We start from the raw sequence: 27058 nt of genomic DNA, 5'->3' as shown, positions 1-27058 counted from the left end.
TCAGAAATTAGCTATGGAGCTGCTTTTAGATGAAAAATTAGCCATATTAGTAGCCATAGTCTTACTATTTAAGTTGGTATACTTGCTTTTGTTATCTGCAATATCCAATTTCAACTCAGAGTGTATTGGACTGTGAATTCCAGTTCTGAATTGTTAGAATAATTTTGGTCAGATGTCCTACAACTTTTAACTGAGTTGATGTAAACCTATTCAACAAATATAAGCTGTCCAATATAAATTATCCAATGTCCTCTTAAACTTAAGATAGACCAAAAATTCATCAAAATCAGCCCACTGCATATACAAATATTGCCACTTTCTGGTTAAAAGTGCATTTTGTTTGAACCTTAAGGGATTCAGCATCCTCAATATTCCCCAAAACCATTCCAAAATCGGCCAAGACATTTTTAAACTATTTTCCATATAGGCCATAATGCTAATTAATTATAATCAATGCAACTTATGCTAGTGCAAATACATATGCAAGTTAGCATCCGGCAGTTTCTATGTGCTTGGGTCCCGTAATACACATTTCTAACATTTCGAACTTTGGGTTACTCAACATTTCCGGCTTTACATGTTTGGCAACTAGACTGAAGCAGAAACTAACACATAAGCTAAACTAAAGTAACATGTATGCTAGTTGTTATTTAAGCTTGCTAACCATATCCATGAAAATGGGGGAAATGGAAAAGAGAGTTAGGGTAGCATTTATTATGGTGAAAAATAACACATTAAAGTGGAAAAAAGTATTTTAAATTCACATGTATGTGGCTAAGTAAACTGTAATTGACGTTTGAGTACTTGGTGAGAAGTAAATAGGACGTTAATGACGTATTTGTAACTACAAATGCCGTTACTCTATACTTTGTACATGACTGGTAACAGTTAACAGTCGTAATGTCATTTTACGACACCACCCTGCTGACTCCGCGGTCCAGAGCAATTTTATTATCGGGGTCTGTAAGCACAAGTCTGTCCACCGGAGAGGAGGGAGACACAGGGAGAGAGACATGAAGAGCATCCGGATCTCCTCTGTCCTCTTCATCAAGTCAAAGTGAAGACAACGACCGGAATTAAACACTAAGCCTTCAACGTAAAAGGGCTAACTCCTGGGACAAGACAGGTGAGTTCACGGACACTGAGCAAACACACTTTTAATTAAAACTGCGTCATAGTTATAAGCTCTAAATAAGGATATGCTTAAAGACATTATCTGTTTTTACTTTAAAGTGTGTGTTGCCTTCAGTAGTAGTATGTAGTAATGTATATGCTGGAACTACTATTTTATTTTGAAAGTCCCAGTCGGTAGTTGCGCTTTTATTTCACCAGGCTTCACACTCTCCATCTCTCAGAGCTCGGTCGGCTCGCAGAGACAGGAGGATGCCAAGGGGAGCACTCCGACACACGTCCGTTTTACAGAGTCCCGGCGTCGTCTCTCGACCACAGACACTCTGATGGGCGTTTTTATCTTCCTTTTACCGTCCTCGACGCTTGGATATTTTCGGAAGCCACGAAACGAAGCGAATGAATGTGAGCAACAAGAAGTGTCCTGTTATTGTGTCTGTCTCCAGTCCAGCATCACTAGTAGTAGCCAAGTCCTTCCCGGTGGATGCGGTGATTTTTAGTTGTCTGCTTTCACAGGATTTTATGTAGTGTTCTGTAGTGGACTACCCAACTTTCCCCCAGCTTTTTGTTGTCTTTTTCCGAGGTTTTCCGTCTTTGAAACAAAGATTTCAGGATAGACCAACTCCGGAAAACCAGCGTCTTGACATCTACTCCTGGCGGAATAACCATTCTTAGCGGTTATTTGCCTTTACAAGCATCTTCTCTGGGGTGGGAATACGACTGATGCTTGCCATGCTCGTCTGTCCGAGTTTTGTATCGTCTCGTTCTGTTTGTCTGTTTGTCCCACAGTGGCATGCAAATTCATGAATGCGTCCAAGGACATGTATACAAATTACGCATGCACCATGGCGGTAGTAGTCTGTGCGTAATATCCTATTATTGTATCCCTACCACATGAATGAAACAAGAAAGACATACAATCTCATTCCTGTGTTTGGAGAATATTTGACAGATGTGTGTGTGAAATGGGCGTTAAAATGTATGGCAAGGTTTTGTCCCAGAAAAACGAATTATGTGAAAAACATCTTTCAAAGTCATATGTTGAACAAATGACAAGTGGACCAAATAGTGCAATTTAATTTGTAAAGCCTGGAAATCATTATGTCCCCAGGAATTGAGTCAACGAGTCCAAAGTTATAAGCAAATTAAAAACAACATGCATCTCCATTCCTTTGCCATAATTAACGCCCCATGTGTGTGGATGGTTCAGGGGAATCTGCGCGCAAGCATGCAAGTCTGTCCCTGGGTGTGCGCCTCTGGCCGCGCTAACAAGCCCCTTCTGTGCGTGTGTGTGTGTGTGTGTGTGTGTGTGTGTGTGTGTGTGTGTGTGTGTGTGTGTGTGTGTGTGTGTGTATTTATGTGCGTGTGTGCAGCCACGCTGGAAGTCGCCCCCCATGTGGCCGTCGGGAGTGGGGAGCAGGCAGCCCTGCCCGCGGGAGTCGGCGCTGCGCAAGGCGGCCATCAGCGGCAACATCAACGCCCTGCCGCAACACGTCCCCACCGGCCGCAGCGTCCGGGTCTTCATCTGTGCCAACCCCGACGGTAAGAGTCAGTGTGACACCCCCCACCCCCAGCTCCCTATCCTCTCTTGAAGCTTGCACACCCTCAAATTACACAAGATAGTTTTCTAACTAATTTTACAATTATGGAAATAGGTTACCCATACTGTATGCTTACTGACGTAGTCTGTATTTGGCTTTTTAGTATATGTAAGTACAATTTTCTGCAGTGGAAATTGAGATTGTAAAATAGCATATGATTAAAAGGATACTTGAACGTTCTTAAGAAATGGTCATAAAACACTTGCACAGTAAAGTAAAAGGTAATGTGTCAGGATGGATTTTGATCCAGTATTGATTTAGGCCTATTTTGAAAAAAGTCAGGGTGCAGATTAAGGTAATCTAATTGCAAGGCGTTGAGCCATGACATGTACAAAAAAAAAATCCACTTAACCTAATAGAAAAACTGCATGAAGTCTTTAATTAGCCATGTGACAACTTGACCAAAAAAAACAATTTGGCACATGATTTATCCAATAATACATGGAAACAACAGATTGCTCTCAAAATAGAGTCATGGTGTGAGCAGAGTGCAACACAGTCGGGTGGTGAGGGAGACACCCAGATAGAGCTCAGCTCTGTATTTGAATATGCCCTCTGGGCAAGGGGTAAAAATAGGCTGGGTAAAACTGGAGTAAACAAGGCGAGGGAAGTAGAGTAGGCTATGAGAGGGAGAAAAGGGATTTTTGCTTTAGTCGATTCATCACTGTACATCACACAAACTGCAAAAGACCCATAAAAAAAAGGAATTGTCCTCAGATTGTTGCACGGTTATTGTAGTAGAATGTGAAAAGTCTGCCACTGTTTAGCCACCTGTAGCTGACTCAGTCATTCAGACCATCCCGACACAGCAGGAATTTAAACGCTCCGATCTACACATGGATGGAAAAGCGATGAGGGGGCTATTCCAAGCGGTTCTTTTCTCACCGTCGGCACAAATGGAAACACACACATCTCAGCCTGAGCTGTGAAAAGAGCTAATTATCTGCTGCTGTTCCCAGTGAAGCGAGGTGCTGGTATCCACTGTCATATTACTGGTAATGAAGCCATTGAGGCACAGACTCTGTCTTACTTCAAACACAGTATTTGACAAACTTTCCTGCACCTAAAACTTTTCTAACCTCCTGTAGTCTCATGTACCAAACCATTACTCATATCTGTGACCCAGGTGTGCCCTCAGCACTGCTGCAGAACCTGTTTCTCCATGTTCACTAGAGGGGGCTGTCCATACACATACTGCATCATAGCATTCACCTTACTGTACCACAATAATGTTTTAATTTAGACAGAAATCAATGCCAAACAAACCAAGTGTTAACAGAGCCCCTTTTTGCTTCAGCATCTCCCTTTTGACATTTCCCTCCGACATTTCGTTTTAATCCCATCATTTAGTAACTGAATTAGTAACTCTGAAGAGGGACAGATTCATAACAAATGAGGTGTATAAGTATGATAAATGAAGCAGTACGAGTGTAAAATAAACTCTAAAAGTTGGGCAGATCCCTCCTTTTTTGATAGCCTTTACACATACCAGTTTTATTTCACTGTTTCAGAAACTGCAAAGGTGAACGTTGCTATCCGCAGTGATAATATCGGTATCACAACCAAACAGCTGCGATTTTTTTATTGTGTCTGTGTGAGTGGGGGACCTCTGTGCTTTCATCCACAGTGCCAAGAGTTTTATGCGCTCGCTGGTTATAGTGTTGGCTCTGCTGAATATACTGGCCCTAATGCCCTTAATCAAAAGCCACAGACAGTCTGCAGTGCACTCCCACTGTTTTTATCCACCCTCAGGGACCTCTGTTGTGTTTGCACCACCTGTAAAGTGGCATGACACCCAATTATATTAATATGATTAAAAAGCACATTGTCTTTTCTCTGAATACGTTGATGGAAGAGTGTGGTTTGAGCAACAGCACAACATGCAGATTCTAAAATAGAAGAACCACTCGATAATACCATACATTAATAACTGAACTACCAGAAAAGTAGTGGATTTATTGCGTGATATAGTCCATATTTTCTTAACACAATTACAAAGACCAATTTCCATCAAAAATACTCAATAATACAACTAGTAAAGGGTTAAAAATGTAGGCGTGACCTAGGTGAAATACTTGATTGGATCTGAAAGGCTGTTTACAAATTAGCCGCGATCTGATTGGACAAAATCTCCAGCTGAAGATACTGGGTGCTTCTCATTTGGCTAACGTGTCTCCTTGGTCCTCTCAAACAAAGAGTAGCCAAAATTAGAAATCCTTGGTTCCACAGCATAAGTGACGAAAGTTACTGGGCTACAATTCAGCTACTTTCTAGCAAGTTTAGCAGGTGTCATTTATTCTCTAAATACATTCAAGTCCCCTTATGTAACATGGCACAGTATCTCCATGTGCATTTCCACTGCCTTATGACTACATGTTGCTGAACCAGAAACACACAATACATCTACAACGATGCAACAAGTGCCGCTAGTGGTTTTGATAGTCGACTATTCTGCATATCCTCTACAATACCGTATTATAAACTTTATAAGTATCCCAAAGTGTTTGCCACAATGTAAGCCAAACAACTAATTTGAGTGGATTTACATCCTCCGTCCATGATGTTAATGAATCACCCAAGTGCTTGGCTCAGGTGGATGAATCTGTGTGTGTGTGTGTGTGTGTGTGCGTGCGTGCGTGTGTGTGTGTGGCCACAGTCGATCAATTAAACCCCCGCTATCTGTTCTTGCCAGTAGCCAGACGGCAGCAACAAACCAGAGAAAAGCCTAACATGATTTATTTTTGTGTTTGTGTGTAGCGCTCAGTGCATTATGCAGCCCGTCTCCTCTGTCAATATGTGTGTTCACGTTGATCCATATAAGCATATCTAGACAACTCCATTACCTTGCTGTAGTCACCCCAGGGGCTCTGGCAGGGGTTGAGTGATATAATATGCTATAGGCAGCTATTTGTATGCAAGCTATCACTTAAGCTGTTTAAAGTTGATAAAAGCAAGAAGCCTTAGGGACGCCATGCGTGAAATCATCTACCCCTTCAACGCACCATCCTCAAGACTATAGTACGTCACCACGGAGACCACTAATTACATTACATATTACCCCAGATCTATTCCAACTGTGTCAATCTGCTCTATTTGTCTTTTTCTTTTTGCTTATGTTGGAGGTCTTTTGCTCAAATTCCTGTCTTTTCACTTGTATATCTCACTAATCGTCCACATTTTTCAATTGACTCTGGTGGCAGAGAACAAAGGAGAGAATGGGAGGTATGGCAAGGAGAAAATAGGGAGAGCTGTCAGGTGGACAGACTGTGTCAGGGGTGGCTTTTGTTTAATAAATTGCTTTTCAGGGGCAGGTGTGTGCCAGTTTCTTTGGTTGAGCCCGATCCCCCGTTCTGCAGAATGTGGAGTTTATGGCGCGTGCCGGCAGGCTTATTTCTCCCCCTTGTGCCGTCCTCTACCTCCTTGCAGGGCGGGAGATCTCTGACTAGTTTGGCAACAGCTATTTTAGCGACCTCTCTGTGAGTTTCCCAGAGTGCTTTGGAGCATTGCTATACCCCCAGGCCATCGTTCTGACAAATTCAGCGTTTGGCCTCACACACACGTCCAACTCCCTTGGTGTTTGAGCTATTTCACGGAACACACTGTAAAAATATCCCATCAGGGAATGATGGCGAAGATAACAAGCGGCCCGCTGGATTATACCTGAGTAAAATGAAATGATCCACTTATAAGCAGCTGAATTAACCCCAGGCAACCAGTGTGGTTTATAACTAATGGGACATTTATATTATGTGCACATCAAGGGCTCTGTTGGGGAGAGTTTAGGGGTTGAATAGCGATAATTGTGATTGAAAGTGAACAAATGATTACCACTAACTTAAAATTAATGTTTCATTTGAAGTCTTTATGGAATATATGTTAATATTTTGGAACCTCTCACCTTTGGTCTACTTTTAACATCACTATAATATTTTAATTATAGTGATCAAACACTGTCTTTTCACTTTTTCTTTAGTGTTGCGCATCAAAATGTTGCATATCAAATCCGTGCATCTTCTTTTGCTTCAAGTTAGGCATGTTTATTCATGGGCTTCAGAGCTCTAATTTCCAGATTCCATTGTCAAGATATGTTGATGAAATCCAGCAAACTGAGGAACAACAACTTCACTTGAAAACCACATGAATATTCAACACATCTCCCACACTTTGGTACACTGCTAATTCGCTTCTCTAGATCCCAACATAACAAAGATCCTATGTAAGGCAGTACAAAATAAATGTGATAAACAGACAAAACTGCAAATTTTGCATTTCATTACACAACTTTATCAAAAGGAGTTCCTTATGTTAAAACAATGCAAAAACCTTGAGAAGCTTACCACATGTTTTAACAGTGGTAAGGACATTGTTTGTCAAACGACCAATATGCACAATTGTGCAACACATTGTATGTGCAATTGCTCACATGCACATAAACACAGAGAGCATTATTCTGAAAACACTGTCTCTTGGCCAAAACAGGGCTGGAGTCATGTTAACACAAATTGAATAACTAAATGTGTATCAAAAAATTGTATAGTCACTATACTTTATACAACTTTTAAATAATCTTAACATACAGCAAACCTGAGCCTGATATAAGACCAAGTCCGAAATTCTCCAATAAACCACTTCACCACTTGAAAATATCCATAGCCACAACTACCTAGCAACCATACCCATATGTATGCCTATGTCCCTGACCGAAAAGCTAGATATTTTGAAAAGCGGGGCATTGTACCATTACATCATGTCTACAGTAATATATTCAACATGACATCTCACGTTTGATATAATCATGTTTGATTGGACCAACCAACTGGTCCGAGGAGGCAAGATATTTGAATCTTAAACCCACAAGATAGCATGTGGTGTCCATGGTTACAGAGTCTCCACTATCTTGAGAATCAGCCACCGTGGCTTACCATAATTGAGCTGTAAAATGTGTAGTGTGTTCCCTGCATAAATGTGATTATATGACGAAGCCTCACCAATGGCTGAAAGGCAACAGCTTGCAGCGCAGATGTTGCCCAATGAACTTGTAGTTTATTTTTATGTTAAGTAGACTAACACTTCTTCAAGCAACCACTTTGATGGTTTTTAATCATACGTAATTAATGTTGTTGGCCGGTAAACAAGGACTTCCCCTTCACTTTAAGTCCCTTATTTCCGTCTTTCACTGTAAATTCCCTCTTCTTTCCGCAATGATTAACATGGATGGTGGAACGATAACCTCCAGTGGATTCCCTTCATCCTGACTCAGTGGTATTCAGATAACCTGTAGGCTCTCCATGTGCTCAGGAACAGCTGGCTTTATGGATGGCTGGATTACACCGCCACAATTTGCCCTTAGCATCTTCCAGGTCATATAGTATCGATTTGCTCGCCGTCCGTGCGTTCGCATCATTGCGGTTCATGTTCAGATCTGCACTTTAGAGAGTTTGTTTGAGCTTAAGCCATGTCTATACTGAGAAAGAAATGTGTTGCTTACATCTTTTAGTCTCATGGTGTTTCATCTGATGAGAGGTAGACATGTATGCTGTTGACCGTCTGTAAAATGCCAGAAAAAAGCACCCAAAGTAATGCCTTCAAGAAAATAATTGACTTCAACAACTAACCCAGTATCAAAATAGTTGATCTACTTGTGACCTGCTGTCACTCTTTTCATATGAGCAGTTCCAGCAAAGATGGAATTAGCTTTAACAACTTGAATCATTTTAAGAGGCTAGGACGTGTCAAACATCCAACATTTCAAAACAGAAGCTGTATCTTTACACTACTAGGGCCTGGCAAATCAAATTGATTGATGTATTCGTCATGCCTAACCACATGGTCCAGCCTATTTTTGTATACTCCTGTGTGAATTATAAACCTGGCAAATTAAAAGTAGTAGAGAATATTTTCTAAAATATAGGAGTTAGTATGTGCTTGTTGTTATCAATTTAGACAAGATATGATTTGATATCATTTCATCACGATTCCATTAAAACACGTCTTAGATTCTAGTTGTGTAGTCATTGAATCTACTGTAGATTACTGAGCTTTTTTTATAAAGATAACGGGATATCTCCAACATATTCTTTCGACTATATCTCAATGCTTAATTAGGTGCCATACATTCTCTGATAGATGAAGAGAAAAAATAAAAGCTCACAGGACAATTCTGAAAGAAAAGATAAATTGGCCCACACTATTGTAATAGAAATTTGAGGGAGGGACACACACAGCGAGAAAGAGGGGGAATGTAGCACCATCCAGTCTTTGTTTCTTTGCGTGTGGGTGTGTACACAACAGACACACGCATACGTCAGGCTGCCATAACTCATCATCATCCCACAACATAGAGGGAGAGAAAGTCTTACCGTTATCAGCACAATACAAACAACAACACAGTTGATTCTGTCAGGTCACATCGAGACGCAGCACAGCAACATGCACATTTGGATTCCACTACTTTCAACACTTCCACACACACTCTAAATTCCCTTAATGCTGCATCTACGTCACTGTATGATATTATACATTTCCTGTAATGTATCTGTGATGGAATTAGACGAGAGCTCCACTGACTGAAGCAGCCATTTGTTTCAGTGCATACGTTCAGTTTTGATTTGACATTTCGCCCGGGTAGCTGTGGGCGGATATGTGTACGGTCAAGGCCCAAAGCCTTACTATAGATAGACGAGAGCAAGATTCGTCAGACCAAATTTGCGGGCTCTTCTGCTCACGCTGCGTATGACACGGTTAGCGGCTGAGGGGATGTTTTTTGCGTCCGCCATGTGTGTGTTCTTCGCGCGCATAATGTGGTGCACGTGCCAGTCGGGGCTTCTTGGTCACAATGGGGCCTCTCTGTCGGGCATGTTCTGTTTTTAACCATCCGTCCACACCCTTCAGAAAAAAGAGATGGAGGAAGAGACTGGGCCTGTCCGAATACATTACAGTGACCATTTGGAAGACAGTGAAAACGAGAGGACAGGAGGAAGGAAGGAAAGTGGGACACAACAAGAAGCCGTGGGCGCTCACTCAGACTGTCCAATATGATCACTGCCTCTGTGAATCCTGCAAAATCCCACAGTCTTTAACAGAGTGTGTCAGGACTCTCTTTTCTTGGATATCATATTTTGTGAGGGTCTTAAAAATGCCAAACAATAATATAGGGTTTAGGTTTATATCGGCATGAATTATATAAGATGAATCCATAGTTGATCAAGCAGAAATTTGGCAAATATTCACCTGTTGTCCCATTATCCAAACAAAAAAGTTCAGACAAGAAAATACACAATTGAACGGGTATTGCAACATTTCTACGAGGGGGACGCGTTGTTACTGTTACTCGCTACATACCGTCATATTACCTGTCATTTGCTCTACTTTTAATTAAACTGTACATATATACGAGGTGTTTTTTTTCTTGTACTACTATACATGAGTCCTTAAAGTTTGCTTTTTGGTATTTGTTATTTTAACACTTCTTTTCTTTCGATTGCAGACACAGAGGCAGAGAGGAACGCATTGAAAGAGCACGTCTACCCGAAACTACGAGACTTCTGCAGGGAGAACTATGGGATTGAATTCCAGGTAACTGGCGGCATTCTCGTTTTTCTACCTTTTATTATTTTTCCTTTCCACCTTACCTCCCTCCAGCTTAAAGGGATCTGTAACTGTATTTTGCCAGCAATGACTGTTAAGTGCCTCCAAATCTACACCGTGGCATTAAACAGAGCCTGGAGGGGCCCCAGAGCGCCGTGCAGAGGTCCCTGTCCCTTTAAGCGGACAGAAGGCCAGCAGAGATAAGGCTCGCATCGGTGGAAGGGACAAATCTAGCTGTGGATAAGGCAGTATGATGCAAGGGCCATTCCTTTGTTGTTGTCGGAGAATTGCCGAATTCTCCCCGTGGTGCCCACTGATGGGGATCATTTGCATTGCAAATCAGCATCGGAGTACACGGAAAGATCGCTATCAGAGGTTTTTTATTGTTTGTTTAACAAATCAAGAAGAGCCCTCGAGTCAGGGGGAGATTTCTGCTGTAGATTGTTCCTGGAAGGGTTTCAGGAGATTTGTTTCCGATGAGACCCCGGAATTGTTTACGTAAAGCTGTAGTCAGCAGGGGGTCTGCAGCTAATTCTCATTTCACGCTAAGTATGTTTGCATCATTAACAGCTCCGAGCGCATACCATCTAAAGTTGTTTTCACAAGACTTATTACAATGGTGGTTATAATGCCTCCCATGTACGCAGGGCTTGTCCAGCCTTTTACAGGGTGTGAGTTCAGACTTTGAATTTGTGATTCTGATTCTAGATTCTAGTGCAGAATCGTATTTTTGAATTATTTGAGCAAGAAAACACTGTTTTCAAAGCAGGCTTAAAGGGGACCTATCATGCAAAATGCACTTTTGTACGTCTTTTATACATGAATATGTGCCCCCGGTGTTCCAGGGAACTCACCAAGTGTCAGAAAACACAACCCTCTCTATTTTCCTCCATACCCAAATCTCTAAAAAAAGGGGCTGCAACGGATCTGATAAAAACTGATCCAGATTTGAACACTGTCCTGACGTCAGGAAAGTGGCGCTACGGCTATTGGGCCAACTCCACCAATCAGGAGGAGACAGCCACGGCCATTGCCGTTCGAAAGCGCTGGAGACGCTGTAGTACATATGCCAGGCCAGTAGATGGTGCTGTTCTCACAGAATCAGCCCTTGCAAAAACAGAGCACATTTTTTTCAAATTGAGCGAAATGAGGCATGGCTAAAATGCATGATCTGTTTGGTATTTTGAAAAAAAAAAAGTATAAATATGCCTTATATAGGTATGGTCCTACACTATATTATTCAAATATAGCATGATAGGTCCACTTTAAGCTGCCAATTCAATCATGTCATAAAATGTTTTGTTCATAAAGAACTTCATTAAAGATGATGCTGTGTATTTGTGTAAACACAGTACAATAGTATGGCTTTAGAATAAAATGCCAATGCGAAAATATGAACATTTGTTTGAGCGGTATATTTAACGTCAGTCTGATTGAATCCGTGTTTTAAACAAATGTGTCTGAAGGCTGAGGGTTCTTATAATGCTGGCCTGATTGGAGGACTTGGAGTGAGTTGTGAAGGAGGGATGAAGGTCCTGTGTGATGAGGCTTGTTTTATGTCTAAAGGTTTAATAAAAAAAACATACAATTCTAGTAGAATGTCCGCTGTATCACGCCGATGTTTACTTGACTGGACGCCATAGAAAATGTACAGTAGGGTCAATTTCAGTACGGAGATTGAAAAACGCTATATTCTTTTACGATTTGTTGAAGGAATTTATTTAGTTCACTGTCTTCTGTAGGGGAACCCTCAATCAGACCACATGACTTACTCCTGGTTGTCAGACTTTTTGTTGATTTGAATTTTAAAGCGATTCCAATACCAAATCTTCTTCATCATTTGGCTCATTTCTATCCTGTCGTTTGGCAAATATGGGTTGAAATGGCTTTGTGAGGCGATAAGCCCCCGTTACTGAATGCAAAGACCCTTGAATCTATGGCTCCAAAGCTCCATAAGCAGATTCTACACACACATGACGCCACACACGAAACCGCAGTGTTTAGCGCCAAGCATGTTATAAACAGTATGTCTGGCACCCAGAGCCAGTTGCATGAATTAACATAGATAACTACTATTAAAAGCTTCAATTATATAAAGTCAAAGGGGTCAAAGACGTGGTAACCTTACAGAAAGATCTACTAACCCCTCTAATCTGTGTGTGTGATAGAGAAGTGCGAGATAAAGTGAGACGGGCCAGGCAGAGACGTTTTGGCTCCGGTTTCTGTGGCCACGTGTCCTGTCTGGTGATTCAGCGCGCTGTGACGAAGCGTGAGCAAAATGATTATGCAGAAGGCCTGGGAGTTTAAACTATGACTCACTTACTTACTCTCCCTCCTTCTCCTCTATCCGAACCCCCATACTCCTTATCCCCACCCACGCAAAGTGAGAATTGGCACCTCGGCTAAAACCACCATTTACTGGATGATGAATAGTGCTAGCCAAAATGTAGCTTATAAAGCATTTTACGTGTAATATATGGTTTCCTATATTGTCCCGTTTACTTGTCGTGTGTGATCCGGCCGTCCCTTTCACACACGCGTGCTCCGTCTCTCACACACATCCGCTGGCACACACTGACACACATATGCCAAGCTGATGAAACCCTATTTTTTCCCGTTCCCTCATCACTTGACTCAGTTTCCATGCAGAACGTTCCCTAAAGAGGATGGAGGGAATTGCAGGAGATGGCGAGGGAAGAAGAGGTCGTGGTAATCCAGCCCGAGGGCCAAGTCCTCATTCAGTCAGCAGCTTGCCTCTGTGATCCCTTGTCACCATATCCTTGCTCTTTCTCGCTTTTCTTTTATAAGCTTTGTAAACTACACAAACAGACACATGTAAAGACACAGAGAGGATCAGGGTCACACAAGGTTTCCGCCTGTCTGTAAGCATACTAGATTACTGCCAATGTGTGTGTCGTTTGGTTTAATTTTACGTGACTTTTTCGTGTTTTTCCCAAGACATCGAGCATTTGGTCTTCACCCCTTTATTCTGTCTCAGAACACTAGTCTGAAATCAAACTCAGCCAAGGTGTATAAAAGCATTTTTAATTGAATCAGGTCCTGTGGTATTGACACCTATCTTGGCCCCAACGCCTGAAGGAGAAGATAGTGAGACGCATGCCGCATTTTAATCATCTCAAGACAAAAGTGGGTTTTTTACGCCGGACAGAAAGTGAGAACTGTGCTTTGCTGGGGAAAAGGACACAAATGACTGCTCTTTTCCACCATGGCTGCTTGTTAACTGGTGTTGAATCTGCCAGAGATAGTGTTCTCTCGCTTTTTCATTTTTTGCTTCACTAAATTCTGCATTGGGTCTAATTATGCTCAGCTTTATTTGGATTTGGTTAGGTTGTTTTCAATGAATAGTCAATTATGTATTTGCTATCGGGTAATGGTAGATGTCTTAAGTGTCCATGAGCTCCTATTTGTGGCAATGATGCATGACTTTGCAGAGAGTTTGGTTTAAAATGGAGTAAAGCTCATTAAGCTGGTATTGTTGATGTGCAGCTGAAAAAGAAATAGGCACATTTTTGGAGGAAAATTAAATACAAATATTATTTTTGTATTGTATACAGACGAGCAGTTAGTAAAAACATATATATTGGTAATATTACACATTGACACAAATCATGTCAATGTCTATGGCCACACTGCAGTTATGGCAGCTGCTTTACTTCCACCTACAGTACAACCTGGATTAGTCTATAGATTCACTCAGTTTTTATCATGGCGCACATGCTAGAGGTCAGTTTCTCATCTCAGCTTTGAAATCTCAGTTCCTATTATCTTAACCCATCCGGCATTTCTTTCTCTCATAAATCATCCTCTTACAATGCGATCACCTCCTCCCACATGCAGGAGACCTAACTGAATCTAAAGGTTTACTGGAAGTAGCTCTGTTAATCATGTGGCTGGACCTCTCTATGGTTACCAAACTCACTGGCTTTCACACACACACACACACACACACACACACACACACACACACACACACACACACACACACACACACACACACACACACACACACACACACACACACACACACACACACACACACACACACACACACACACACACACACACACACACACACACACACACTGCAATTATAATAAGAGTCCCCTGGCCACAGCTGTTCGATTCTGTCTAACGGCTGTCACTGCGACGTCTTTTACAACTCACAACACAAGCAGCAAGATGGAGGAGGTGGGAGATGACATTTCACGATGATTTAAACAAAAAAGCCTTTTCATGTGCATCCAGGAAGCTAATTTTAAGCATTTTGTTAAACAATAATCAGCATTTCTAATGATCAATAATCAATTAATCATTTCCAGCTTGCTTTCAACAGTGAATAACCCGTAACAGGGTCCCCCCACAACGGTTTTTAGTCTGGTTGGTTTTCAAAAGAAATATCTTTATGTGTTTAAATAGCAGCTGCTTTGGTTCAACATGGTAGTTTAGCATTAGCATGAGCCGATAGCTATACCACACAGTCATCAAACGAAAACTCTTGAGTTTTCACAACTATAATTTCTGATTTTATATTTGCTTTTGCCACATGGGGCAGGGAGGTGCGTTTGTTTTATAGTTTGTACGACCCTAATAGGGGTCACTAAACACACACTGTACGCCAATCTTATCAAAGTAAGAGTCTCCACCTGGTGGTACAACCGCTTACAGCTAATCATAACATTTCCGGACAGTTTGCCACTTTAGGTTATGTTGTGAGCCCAGAATGATATTCTAAGATGAAAAACCTCCAAAGGAGAAACCCTTCAAAGCATGACGTATTCATCGCTCTTCCATCTGTTTACCTGGCTGCCATTTTTCTCATTTGTTGTCTTTCATTCTTCTCTCAGTCTGTTTCTTCCGCTGCTTGGCAGTCTGCCATCATCTCCATTCACTCTCCTGCTCTGAGACCGTTGTTCTTTTCTATTGAGTCTCTACAGAAACACATCAACATGCCAAATACCTCCACTGCTGACGATCAGCAAAGATGATCAAACATCTAATACGAAATGCCTCCAAGGTTTCAGTTACACTCTGTTTGTAAGACCCTTGGGAAAACTATTCATTCTCATTACTGTCACCATCGTGATTGTATTTTCACCCTTGTCAGTTTATCTGTTGTCAGCAGTTACATTAGATGGATAGCAAGGCATGGATAAACATGATACAGATGCTGCTCGCTATCATCATAAATTAACTATAAAGATAAATATGCATACCAATGCTTAATGTTTAAAGATGTTCAAGGATATCTTACCAATGTTTAAAATCAATTATCTTTATGTGAAGTTGAATGGCATTCTTTTCAAGCGGCATCTTGTATAATTTGTTTACCCGCACCATTACAGTGTACGCTGTCAGGTTTCTGCTTGGTAAAAATGCAAAAATAAAGCCTGAATGCCTAAGGATATTCAGTCTCTTCATCTATTTAAAAATGCACATTTAATTTACGGAACAACGGTTTTAGGTGAAGTTGCCACATTTGAGCCAAAGGGCAGCTGGGAGATGAGAATATTAGAATAAGATATGTTGACCTTTTGACTCTACGCATAATAAGCACTGGTTGCAATGGAATTAGAGGCAACATCTTCAATCAAGATTCAGGGTACGATTGAATATTGACAGACGAGAAAGTAGGAAAACCAGAATTTAAAACTCTTCAATTAAGAATCTATGCTTCATCTGATCAGCCTTCAAGGAGACAGAGTTAAGTCGATTTCCTGTCCAGTGTTTGGCTTAATGTTAACAGGACATTATAACACATTGGCCAATCGTTAGGAGCAGCCAAATGACCTGATCAAATGCAGCTATACACTTCAGCAACATAACAAACTTCAAAAGCAACACATTTACAACACAAAACATTACCATTCTAGCACGTCTTAATGGATAGCGCATCGAAATGTGTCCTATAAGCCATTGAGTTGATAGGATAGCAAGGACAGTGCCTCTTGTTAGTCACCATTTAATGAGTGTTGGGATATCGAAAGTCTTCTTGAAGAGAAGAAATCACTCTTAAAAGCAGTTTAAGGGTCATCTCTTTGCAATTTGCAGAGAAGAATCAGATTCTTTCTCGATAATTGCAGTGTTCACCGGCTGGCAAATCTGATGCTTTGTTTGCCGTGCTGCAAAACACCTGCATTGGTCAACAGTGTTGTGATTAGTTTTTCTTCTTCGAGTTTACTTATTGATTTGAGTGGATTCCAAGTTGTGTCTTATCCCATTTAACTCTCAAGCACTTCCATCTGGCGTAGTGACCTCCATTTGCATTAAGAATGGCGGTCCCACAGCTGTTTTTCTCGAATAACCACCCAATTTTATTTCATTTAGGGGAACTGTCGGCTGTAGAGTTACTCTCAAGCATCATCTGCCAGGAAACATGTATCTCCCTGAGCAGCAGTTTCACTAAAGCCCTGCTCCCTCCTCCGCCGGTGCTTCATTATAGCCACCACGAGTCATGTGATCTCATTACCTCACGTCTTTAACCGGCTCTTAACCTCAACTTGCTACGGTTGAGCTGCGACGACTGAAACACCGTGCCGTAATTAATTACCCCAGTGAGTCAGAGCTTGACAGATTTTCTGGAAAGCATGCATGCGAAATTTCCTCTCAGCACTCATCATTGACAACCAAAATCAACTCATGAAGTGAAGTTTGACCTCTTATCCAGACTATTAAAATAAGTTAAGTAAAACATAGCATCAAGAGATCTGCCATTCAAGTTGAAATCCCTGCCTTTCTGTTTGTGTATCTACTTCAGAAATATATTTGGCTATGGATTTGCTGCTAAAACCTGCTTTTTCCCCGAGCATTTAGAAAGTGGTATTCATCAAACATTCTTGAAGATTTACTTCATGTTTCTTGATCAAACCGCCGGCAGCAAAGAGCTCAAAATATATGTATGTTGGCACCATATCTATTTTTACTGTTGTGTTTTTGCCTATCCGTTGGTGGGGTTTTTTCTGCTTTTTTCCCCCGCCTGATTTCATGCCCTTTCTTCTCAGGCATCTTGGGCATAATCCCAAAGTCTAATAGTCTAACATTCAATAAATAAAAAAAAGGGTTCTCCTGCGTTTGACCCGCCACAAGCAAATGCCTTCCAAGGGCATTAGAAAGCTGCTTAGTAGAAGCTGTTACGTAAGAAAAGGCGCTAGTTTAGTGGGAGGGAGAAAAAGGGTGGGGGAGAGGGAATCAAAAGATGAGGAGAAGTTGGCATGAAAGAAAAAGAGAGAAGGAGGGTGAAAAGGAAACTGTGAAACCATTCCAGCCAAAGCCCCACGAGTCTTCATCCAAAAAATATCTTTCATTAATCCATCCAAATACTCGCCGTTTGACTTCATTCCTGCTGATTTTGGATAAATGTGCCTCGACTGTTTTCCCCTCCTTTTCTCCATCCATTCCTCCAGACTCCAGTGAAGCACAGTGGGTGATGGGGCAAATGTAATCAGTGTATCCTCCCCACACACTTGCGCACAGTGAGTGGATATGACTAATGTCTTCATTTAGCTTTTAATTACCGTGCATCCTCCCAATCACCTGCTGAAACCCGGTAGAAAGCTGCCGTAATCGGGGGGCTCTCGTCTAACTTCATTCCCCCTCCCTCCGCTCCTTGTCAACACAGGGCCGATTGCCCTCTCCCACACATTTGCGTTGGAAGTTGGAAGTACATTAGTGACACTGATACAGAGTGACTGATGTGCTAAGCAATGAGTTTTCCACAACAGTGAGGGTATTGGGGTGTGAGTGGGGGGGGGGTTCTTCTCAAAGTAAAAGCCTTCAGAATAATGGAAAGAGGCTACGTCTAATCTGCCAACATTTATCTTTTCATTGTAGCACTGACAAAACAATCTAATGAAAATAAATCTCCAACAACTTGTTTTAGTGATTTATGAAGAACAAATGCCTAACATTTTTGTTTTATATAATTTAGAGCTGAAACAATCTCTTAATTGTTTACTTAATCAACATAAGTTAACTCAGCAATCATTTATTTCTTCTCCCCTATTTGTCTAATATGAAAGCACACTTATCTTTTGGTTTTTAATTGTTGCTTGGAAAATCCAAGCAGCTGAAAGGGCTTTTTTCAAATACTTTATGGTGTAATTGATTGAACTATTAACCTAAAATGGGCTATAAACGTAATTTAGGGACATTAGAATGAATAGTTAATCATAGAAAAGGTTTAACATTGAAGATAAATAATACTAGAGAGAAATCAAGTGGTCCCAACATGGCGCCTTAATGGGTTGCAGCACAATCTGAATGGTTGTGATATGGTTTAAACTAAAGGATAGGAAATTCACAAAAGTCAATTGTTCTATTATTTGCTTATTTCTGGCATTTTTGGTATTCACAGTATGCAGCTTTGAAAATGTTTGTTTGCAGGCGCTGCAAGGCTAAAAGTGTGATTGCTACTGGAATAATTGATAATGAGGATATGTGTTAGTTGCACCTTGAGGCTGTGAGATAATGTCTCCTTCCAAGAGTAACACAGCTGCTCACGGGTGCACAAAAACAATCGAGCAGATGAGCTGAGGTGTAGCTCCAGCCCTCCTGCCGCTCCCTCCAATAATTGGACACGCCAATATCTCCCAGACTGTCTAAAAAGTCCCATTCAATTTCACTGCCATCGGGTTATTTAGGGCTGCCAGTCACTGCTGTTCTCCGCCACACTGCGGATGTGTCAGTCACTGCCAGGCTAAACTCATTTGAGCTAGCTAGTCTGTTGAGCTGAGCAGCAGAGCATGAAGGAAGAGAGCTGCTGAATCACTTCACCTCATCTCCCCGCGATACCCTCTGCCCCTCGCCACCAGGGAAACAAACCAGCACAATCAATAGCTACAAGAGAGAAGAAGAAGAAGAATTATGCGGCAACATTTATTTTGGGGACTGAAACCTGAGAAAACTGCCCGTAGGAGGGCGTGTTGTCCTCTTTGACGAGCCCAACCCTGCAGCAAGACACACCCTCTCTCTGTGGTGTGTTTACAGCCAACACTTGTAGTGAAATGTGTTGAGGGAGACCCCCTCTGTCGCATGTGTGATTATGTGTGTCACTCCTCGCTGCAGGCATTTAATGTGTTGGAGTGGTTTTCAGTGACACTGAGCGTGTGTGTGTGTGTGTGTGTTTGTGTGTGATGAGTGTGCGTGGTAGTAAGTTATCTTCACCTAAATAACTTGCTGTTTACATGATATATATATTGATACAGCTATTCTATTCTCTCCTACACACTCCCCCCCCCCCCCCCCGCCCTCCCCCCCCCATGCCTGAAATGCCTCTATTGGACTCCTTTGTTTACTTCTGTAACATAGTGGCATCACCATGTTACACTTGCGCTTCTATTGGCTAGCGACACATTGTATGCTACTGGCTGAGGGCAGGACATCTCTAAGTGGTTAACCAATCACAACAGAGCCGCCCAGCCCCTTTTTGGACATTTTGCACATAATACAAATATGAACCTGAACATTAGCATAATAAGTCCTCTTTAAATTCATGTTGCTGATTAAAGAGCAAAGCCTCTCTGTAAAACAGCAAGTGTATAACCTTGTTTCCTAGAAGGAGAATCTATCATTAACTTGCTCTTTGGGGAGTTTAGGGAGGTGGTTGTGCTATTTATTCGTGTGTATAGTGGAAATAATTAACATATAATGACAAAACGTTTATACATTTGTAGGAGATAGATCAAGAGAAAATGGGCCACAGTGAATCCAATTTATCTTCCTGCTCGTATTAGCACACAGAAACATAACTCTTTGCCTGTGTGTGTGTGTGTGTGTGTGTGTGTGTGTGTGTGTGTGTGTGTGTGTGTGCGTGCGTGCGTGCGTGCGTGCGTGCGTGCGTGCGTGCGTGCGTGCGTGCGTGCGTGCGTGCGTGCGTGCGTGCGTGCGTGCGTGCGTGCGTGCGTGCGTGTGTGTGTGTTTCTAGGTGGTGGACCTGTACTGGGGCACGGACCCAGAGGAGTGGGACAGTCCAGATCTGCAGAGACTCCGGATGAAGCTCCTGGAGGAATGTCTAAAGACGTCAGCGGGACCATGTTTTGTTGTAAGTATTACACACAGGTAATAGTTCGAAATAAAGTGGATTTTAAAAGTCTGAATATTATCACCGCTCAAATTGCTGTGTCCAGAAAATCTGTTAAATCTGAATCAGTTTTCCCCCGTCATCCCTCTCTATCTCATTACATGGCTTTGATATATAGCATTAAAGCCAGATTATTCCCATAATTCTGAAGGTTTTATACCTGTGTGAAATTACCCTATAAGAGGGAAATCTAATTTTTCTTGCAGTCTTTTTATGAATATGACACTGAAAGGAGAGCAGCTTTTGAAGTCCTTTCTACTGTGTTCAATATTATGACATTTGAGATGATGTACAATCCTTTTTTTCATATTTGTTCTCACATATGCAGTGTTTTGGTAACAGCTCTGTGGGTTTGTTAGGGTGCTCAAATGCAAATAACTACAACAAACTGCCTGACAAATTGGTGATACTTTCACTATAACAAACTGCAACAACTTCAAAACATGACATTAGATTCTAAGTCGTTTTTTACAAGTAATCTTATCGTCTAAATCCATGCACTGCTAAATATACACTTGTATGAATGAGTTATGTGAAGCTCTATGCAAGAAAAGGGAGAGAGTGGCATGACACGTAATTACGGCTGACATTTCGGTGATCTTTTAAGATAATTTTAGGCCACATAAAAAAAAAGAAGTCAGGCACAAGGAAGGACGAAGACCGGAGAGAAGAGGGGGAAAGACGACAGGGAGAAAAATTGATGGTGAATTATTTAAATAGAACAGATCCGTTTCGAGGGGTTGAAATTGAGGTGAGAGATCACAGGGAGACGTAATGCATTATGGGTAGGACAGAAACGCTGGTCTCAAGGGAACATACGGGGTGTTTCTCAATCGCGAGTAAAGCTGCTTCAGAGCCACTATTTCAAGCATACTACGTCATCGAGTGCCGCCGAAGTACTGTTCCAATCTCCAGCATACTTGGAAATCTACCGAGCCCGGCGTACTCCGTTTGGAGAAATATCGAGGCTGCACATGAGTAGACTCCGCGGTCTTAAAATCCCCACAATGCTTTGCGCACGGACCAATTTCCCCAAATCTGTGGCGGAAGATGTAAGGCGGGGGCCTCTCATATGACGCACACCTGCACACTTGCTAGCCTGTTCCACTCTTTGTTTTCCGAATGGCAGGAAGTATTCTTGACTCGCTTCTGAAGCAAGATGCTCGGCAGACATGTGCTACCAAGCAAGCGTACTCGCGATTGAGAAACACCCCCAATCTCCTTCCCTAGGCTGAGTTTGGCGTAGGCACTGCTTCCTCTCTCACACAAACACATTTTTCACTGCAAAACATTCACAGCTTAATGATTCAGGCTGGCTTATTTCCAGTGGAGTGATGCTCCTTATATCAGGACAGTATTACTGGCTCCAGAAACATTTTTCTAGAAAGGAAAACTGCTTCAGAAACTACAGTATGTCCCTGCACACGATGCCACAGGTTTAAAAAGGGGTTTTGTTTGGCTGTTGCAAAGATTTTAGTTTTAAACTCTTTTGTTTTTTTAATTAACGTAAAACAAAGTGTGTGCATAGTTCAAATTGGGCATCAATGCTCATAACATTTTGAAATGCCCATGCCAGGTACTGTAACAACAAACAAAGACAATTCACCACAGGAAATCAAATTAAAAAAAAACACCATTTACAAAGCCACATGATTGTATCATAAATTAGAAGCCATTACAACACAAAAACTGCAGAAAATTAATAAAACAGCTAACTTGATATCACCAAACACACATTAGAACAGAGCCAAGACACCTCTTCATATATGTTAACGTATTTAGCAAATGTAGGGACTTACCTTAGTGCAAGGGTGTCAAACTCAAATACACAGTGGGCCAAAATTAAAAAATGGGTACTAGTCGAGGGCCGGATTGGTTAAATGTTTATTGCAAAACTTATTGAAATGAACTTATTGCACATATTAAACCTGGAAGTAACAAAGCTTCAATTATTGCCTATAAAAACAACATTAAACATTAAATAATCCGTTGCATTCATTACTTAAGGCTCTATCTGCAGCTTTTCCAGAGTCATTTCTTATGATTACATTTTTCCACAGGCCAACAACAGCTTCAAAAAAACTATTTCCCTCAAAGAAAAAACCAAACATGCCCTGTTGTCGCAAGAAAAAAAGTGCAGAAGGAAACATCCATTGAAACTCAGTTTGCTGCTCTGTGATGCTAGTTCAAGCCAGATACTTGGCATCTCATCTTGGGTGCAAGTTCATCAATGTTTGGGGTCAGGCTCTGAGCTGAGGAAATCCTCAGGATTGAGTGAAGGTGTGCATGCAATATACCGGCGGGCCAGATCTAATAGTAATTAGAAATTATCCTGCGGGCCGAACTTAGATCTACCACGGGCCGGATTTGGCCCCCGGGCCTTGAGTTTGACACATTAGTGAGATAAGGTCATGAGTTGTGGTTCCAAACAGTGGCATCACAGAGAGGAAAATCCCACATTTGGCATGAAATGGCTCCAACAGTTCAAGAGTCAGGGAACACCTGTAGCTGCATGGGTAGTGTGGCATAAGCACACACAGGTTAGCCTTTAAGCTTCTTTGAAGGTACAACATCTAAGTGTTAGCAGCTAGCTAGCTTCTTTTGGAAATGCTATATTAGCAGCAGCAACAAGTGTTTGCAGCACTGTGGGCATAAAAGTGGGCGGGGCATAGGCAGCTTGAAAAGACCGCCCTCTACCTAAGGCTGCGCTTGATTCGTCAGAGTGTGTCATGTGAGTGCAGCAGAAAAAAAGGTGATTTGTTTGGCTAAAACTATAAACACTTAAAACATTTAACAGGATCACTTAAACACAAGGAAAATAAATTAGATTGAAAATATAAAACTATTATAAAGTATTGTATAAACTATTCTAAAATGTAAAAGTATATATATTCTGTATTTAGGTATTGTTGAATATTGTCATCTCTTCACCTAATCTACTGTTTGTACACACTTGTCTTCCCTTAGTGTAGTTCTTACAAATATTGCCTGAATACTTTGGCATTGACCCCTGCACTTATTGGTAGCTGAAAATGCTGGAAGGCTAGAAGACTTTTCTTGAGTTTTATTTGTGTTAAATTAAATTTGATTGCATGGCCTCTAAAACCCATTGAGACAGTGTGTGCTGCATTGTGCTGTACAGTGTAAGCTCAATGAGCCTAAACTGGACTAAAATGTCCAGATCTGAGTTGGAAAGAAGCGTTGCGCTCTCTCTTTTGTGCTGCTGGCTTGGTGTTTGTACATGCCGCGTGAATTTCATTCATTCCCATCAGCCTCCCTGCCCTCTGTCCCTGCTGCAATTTCACTGTCTTAACCCCCAATGACCCCAAGCAATACCACAAAACACACCGAGAGAAAGTAGGCACACAAACTCAGGTAGCCCTTTATTGTTTTGTCGTCATTTCTTCCTCTCTCTTGCTTTGATTGGAAATCCATTGTAGTCTGAATCTGGGGTGATACGGACTCCTCTACACACATATACACACACACACACACACACACACACACACACACACACACACACACACACACACACACACACACACACACACACACACACACACACACACACACACACACACACACACACACACATCTATACTGCATTTCCTCCCCATCTGGCTGGTTAAATCTTTAATGGCATATTCTACTCGTCCGTCTCGGGGGTAAATGAAGGGTTTTATGCAAAGGAGACCACAATTGAAGTCCCATCCAGAGCTGTCAGAGGCAGCTGCTGCCCCGGTTCCTTTACTGGGGAGCTCCGAGCGGCTTTGATCAGGGACTTGGATCCTCGTTTATGACAGTTCTGGGTTGTCTGGGACATCTCCGGAGAGCCGTTGTTTATTTTTTAACAGGGTTGTAGACCGAGATATATATGTGGGGACATGGAAAACGTCAGCAGAAATAGTTTGTGTCGCAGGTTCTGCACCGTGTGTGTGTGTGTTTAGGAAAATCCCATTCTCTTCTGTGCTATTTTCTTTTTTGTACTTTGTCTGAATTGTTGACATGCAGCCCCTCGCAGTTTCTACACACGCACCATTGTCATCACCTTCACTCACTAAGGTGCCCACCTGCCTACTGTAAGTGTCACCCCCAGCTATCACATGCACACGTATACAAACAGCCACATGGCAGTAAGGGGAGACTTCAAAGAGGAACCCACAACAACAGAGCCCGGTGCACGGATAAGAGTGGGGGGGAAAGGGACAGAGACAGATGGAAATCTCCTAAAAAGCTAAATGACATTGATTATCGTTGTGAGAGAAAAGAGTAGGGGAGGATGGCAGCTGGCAGATTACCAGCCATTGAGGATCTGTGCAACAACTAGAAACCTCCTTATAGGCCTACTTCTTTTGGCACCCACATCTCTCCTCATTCGCTTCTACAAATCATACAGTGCTGTGCTGTGCTGTGCTGTTCAACAGAATCTAGTCTTACCTCCTTATCTCCTTCATGTTTTGTGACTTCTAAGAGAAAAAAAGGCAGTGGAAAAAAGGGAATTAAATGTCAGTTCTTTCTTTAATTGTATGGTTTTTCTCATTACTTGACATCGGAAAAATGTCCTTGGGTGAAATCGAAACAACCACAGTTATTTTCAAGTCGGTAGGCATGTGTCAGGATTCGTCTTAAGACAGTGAGCTGTTATATATAAGCAGCCTTTATTGGACATGTCACTCTTTTCTTTATGAGTAGGAATCAATTGCAGCAAGGGGTTGTTCTTTGTTTTTTTTTAAAGGTCACAGCTAAACACAAGACAGGTGGCAGTGCAGGGTTGTTAAAGACACACACACACACACACACACACACACACACACACACACACACACACACACACACACACACACACCACACCTGGTGGGTGAGGGGGGGCTTTTCTCTAACCTGTCGATGCAATAAAGCCCGTTTCCATGGCGATCGCAGGGGTTGGCATGGTGATGGTGTCATTGACCAGGAGATTAAGCATGACAATGAGCCATGACTGTTTTTTTTTCTTTTTTTTTACGCTGTTCTGCTTTCCAACAGTCTCAAATTCCCTCATGTAGTAAAACTTGATAAATGCCTCAAGGACGCGTATCGGCGAACAGCATGCTCATCCAGTTCTTCTGCTTTCTTTTTTTTCTACTGGCCATATAGAAGGTTTACTGCATGTTAGAGGAGAGTCAAGGATACAGTAGCTCTTACGTCCTCCTCCAGTGAGCACATGATGTAACTGCTATCGTGATAGCCTGGAAGTCTTCAGTGAAAGTAGGCGTTCAAAATAAATATATTTATAATCGGATTCTTGAATGCAGCAAACACTATTGATAATAATAATTGAACGAAAGGGAGATGTTGAACATGTTGGGCAAAGATTGTTAGAATTCAAGCCTGGTATTTTCGCCAGATTGAAGCTTTGTTGCACATCCTCACAACATACTCATTCTGACTGTGCTGTTGATAGACACAATGAAATGAAATCATATCCTTTTGACAGCTTCTGGAACACCAATTTTTCTTGATCTTTTTGATGTTTAAACGAAGTTATTGTACGTCACTACATTCCGTAAAAGCGACTGAAATCAACATGGTTTTCAGCCCATCTTTCGATACTTTCTTTGACTTCCCTACAGCTCTTTCAGCCCCAATCCACTTTGCTCCGACTGAAGATGTAAATCTTCGAGAGTTGGGGTTTCATTTATATAAAAGGTCCATTCATTTGCTAAATCAGCCAGGCACTGACGATTTAAGACGTTACTCAAACAAGGAGTGAAAAAAAGGAGTAGTTTCTGCAGTGGATTAATACACAGTTGGGAATCTTGTGAGTATTTAAAGCAACAAAATGGTTTATGCAGGATTCACTAAAACAATTGACTCTCTGATGGGAAACGTGCGTTGTGCGTTGGTGTTCGGATCAGGGGGTCACAGGTTCAAACCCCACTGCAGTCAGCATGTCGTTGTGTCCCTGGGCAAGACGCTTCACCCCAAATTGCTCCTGTGGGGATTGTCCACATTATTGAGTATGTAAGTCGTAGTAATGTGTTTTTATTACATGTACAGCACTTTGGCTCGACCAAAAATCGCTTTTAAATGTGCTTTATAAATAAAACTTGATTTGATTTGAAGTCGCTTTGGATAAAAGCGTCTAACAAGTGACATGTAATGTAATGTAATCATAACATGTCACCCAGTGCAACACTGATGAGGCTCAGTGATGCGTTTTTTAATAGATTATAGGTCTATAGTACAAATAAACAAGCTATATGGGGACCACGATAGATTTTTGATGATTTTTACTGACAGTAAGAAGAAAAACATTATTGCTAGCCTTTTCCTTTTATTGGAATATGGCATCATTTTATGCAAGTACAGACTGTTACTGCATTGATTTCTCGCAAAACAAACAGAAAAGGCTTCTATGACAATTAGGGCATACTGTACTGTATATCATTATGTAGCATGGGGTGGGCCTACTGCTCTGTGACTGGGTGTCACTGGAAATTAAACATTTCTCTGATCAGATCATCTGTTTCTTTGTAGAGCCATTTCTCCCTCTGCGGTGCCAAAGCTTACGCAGCAAATATCCGAACAGTTGACTGTGTGTTTCATTGATTGATTGACTGCGTGAGTGATTGATTTGTGGATTCGTACTGTAGCTGTGTACAATATC

The 27058-nt window shown here is 41.6% G+C and overlaps 1 protein-coding gene across 1 annotated transcript in view; it reads left to right on the top strand.

Moving 5' to 3' along the window:
- Positions 1-1370: 1370 nt before the first annotated feature.
- The window catches only part of LOC117488165 (NACHT and WD repeat domain-containing protein 2), a 41197-nt gene continuing 15509 nt past the window's right edge, over positions 1371-27058 (top strand). Inside the window, exons 1-4 of the mRNA XM_034136959.1 lie at positions 1371-1533; positions 2502-2670; positions 10216-10304; positions 20257-20373. Of these exons, the coding sequence (XP_033992850.1) occupies positions 1528-1533; positions 2502-2670; positions 10216-10304; positions 20257-20373 (381 nt within the window). The 5' untranslated portion in view covers positions 1371-1527. The remainder of the gene's footprint in view (positions 1534-2501; positions 2671-10215; positions 10305-20256; positions 20374-27058) is intronic.

The sequence above is a fragment of the Trematomus bernacchii genome, unplaced genomic scaffold (assembly GCF_902827165.1).
Source record: "Trematomus bernacchii unplaced genomic scaffold, fTreBer1.1, whole genome shotgun sequence".
Classification (NCBI taxonomy): Eukaryota; Metazoa; Chordata; class Actinopteri; order Perciformes; family Nototheniidae; genus Trematomus; species Trematomus bernacchii.
This window is presented reverse-complemented; position numbering and strand designations above follow the sequence as displayed.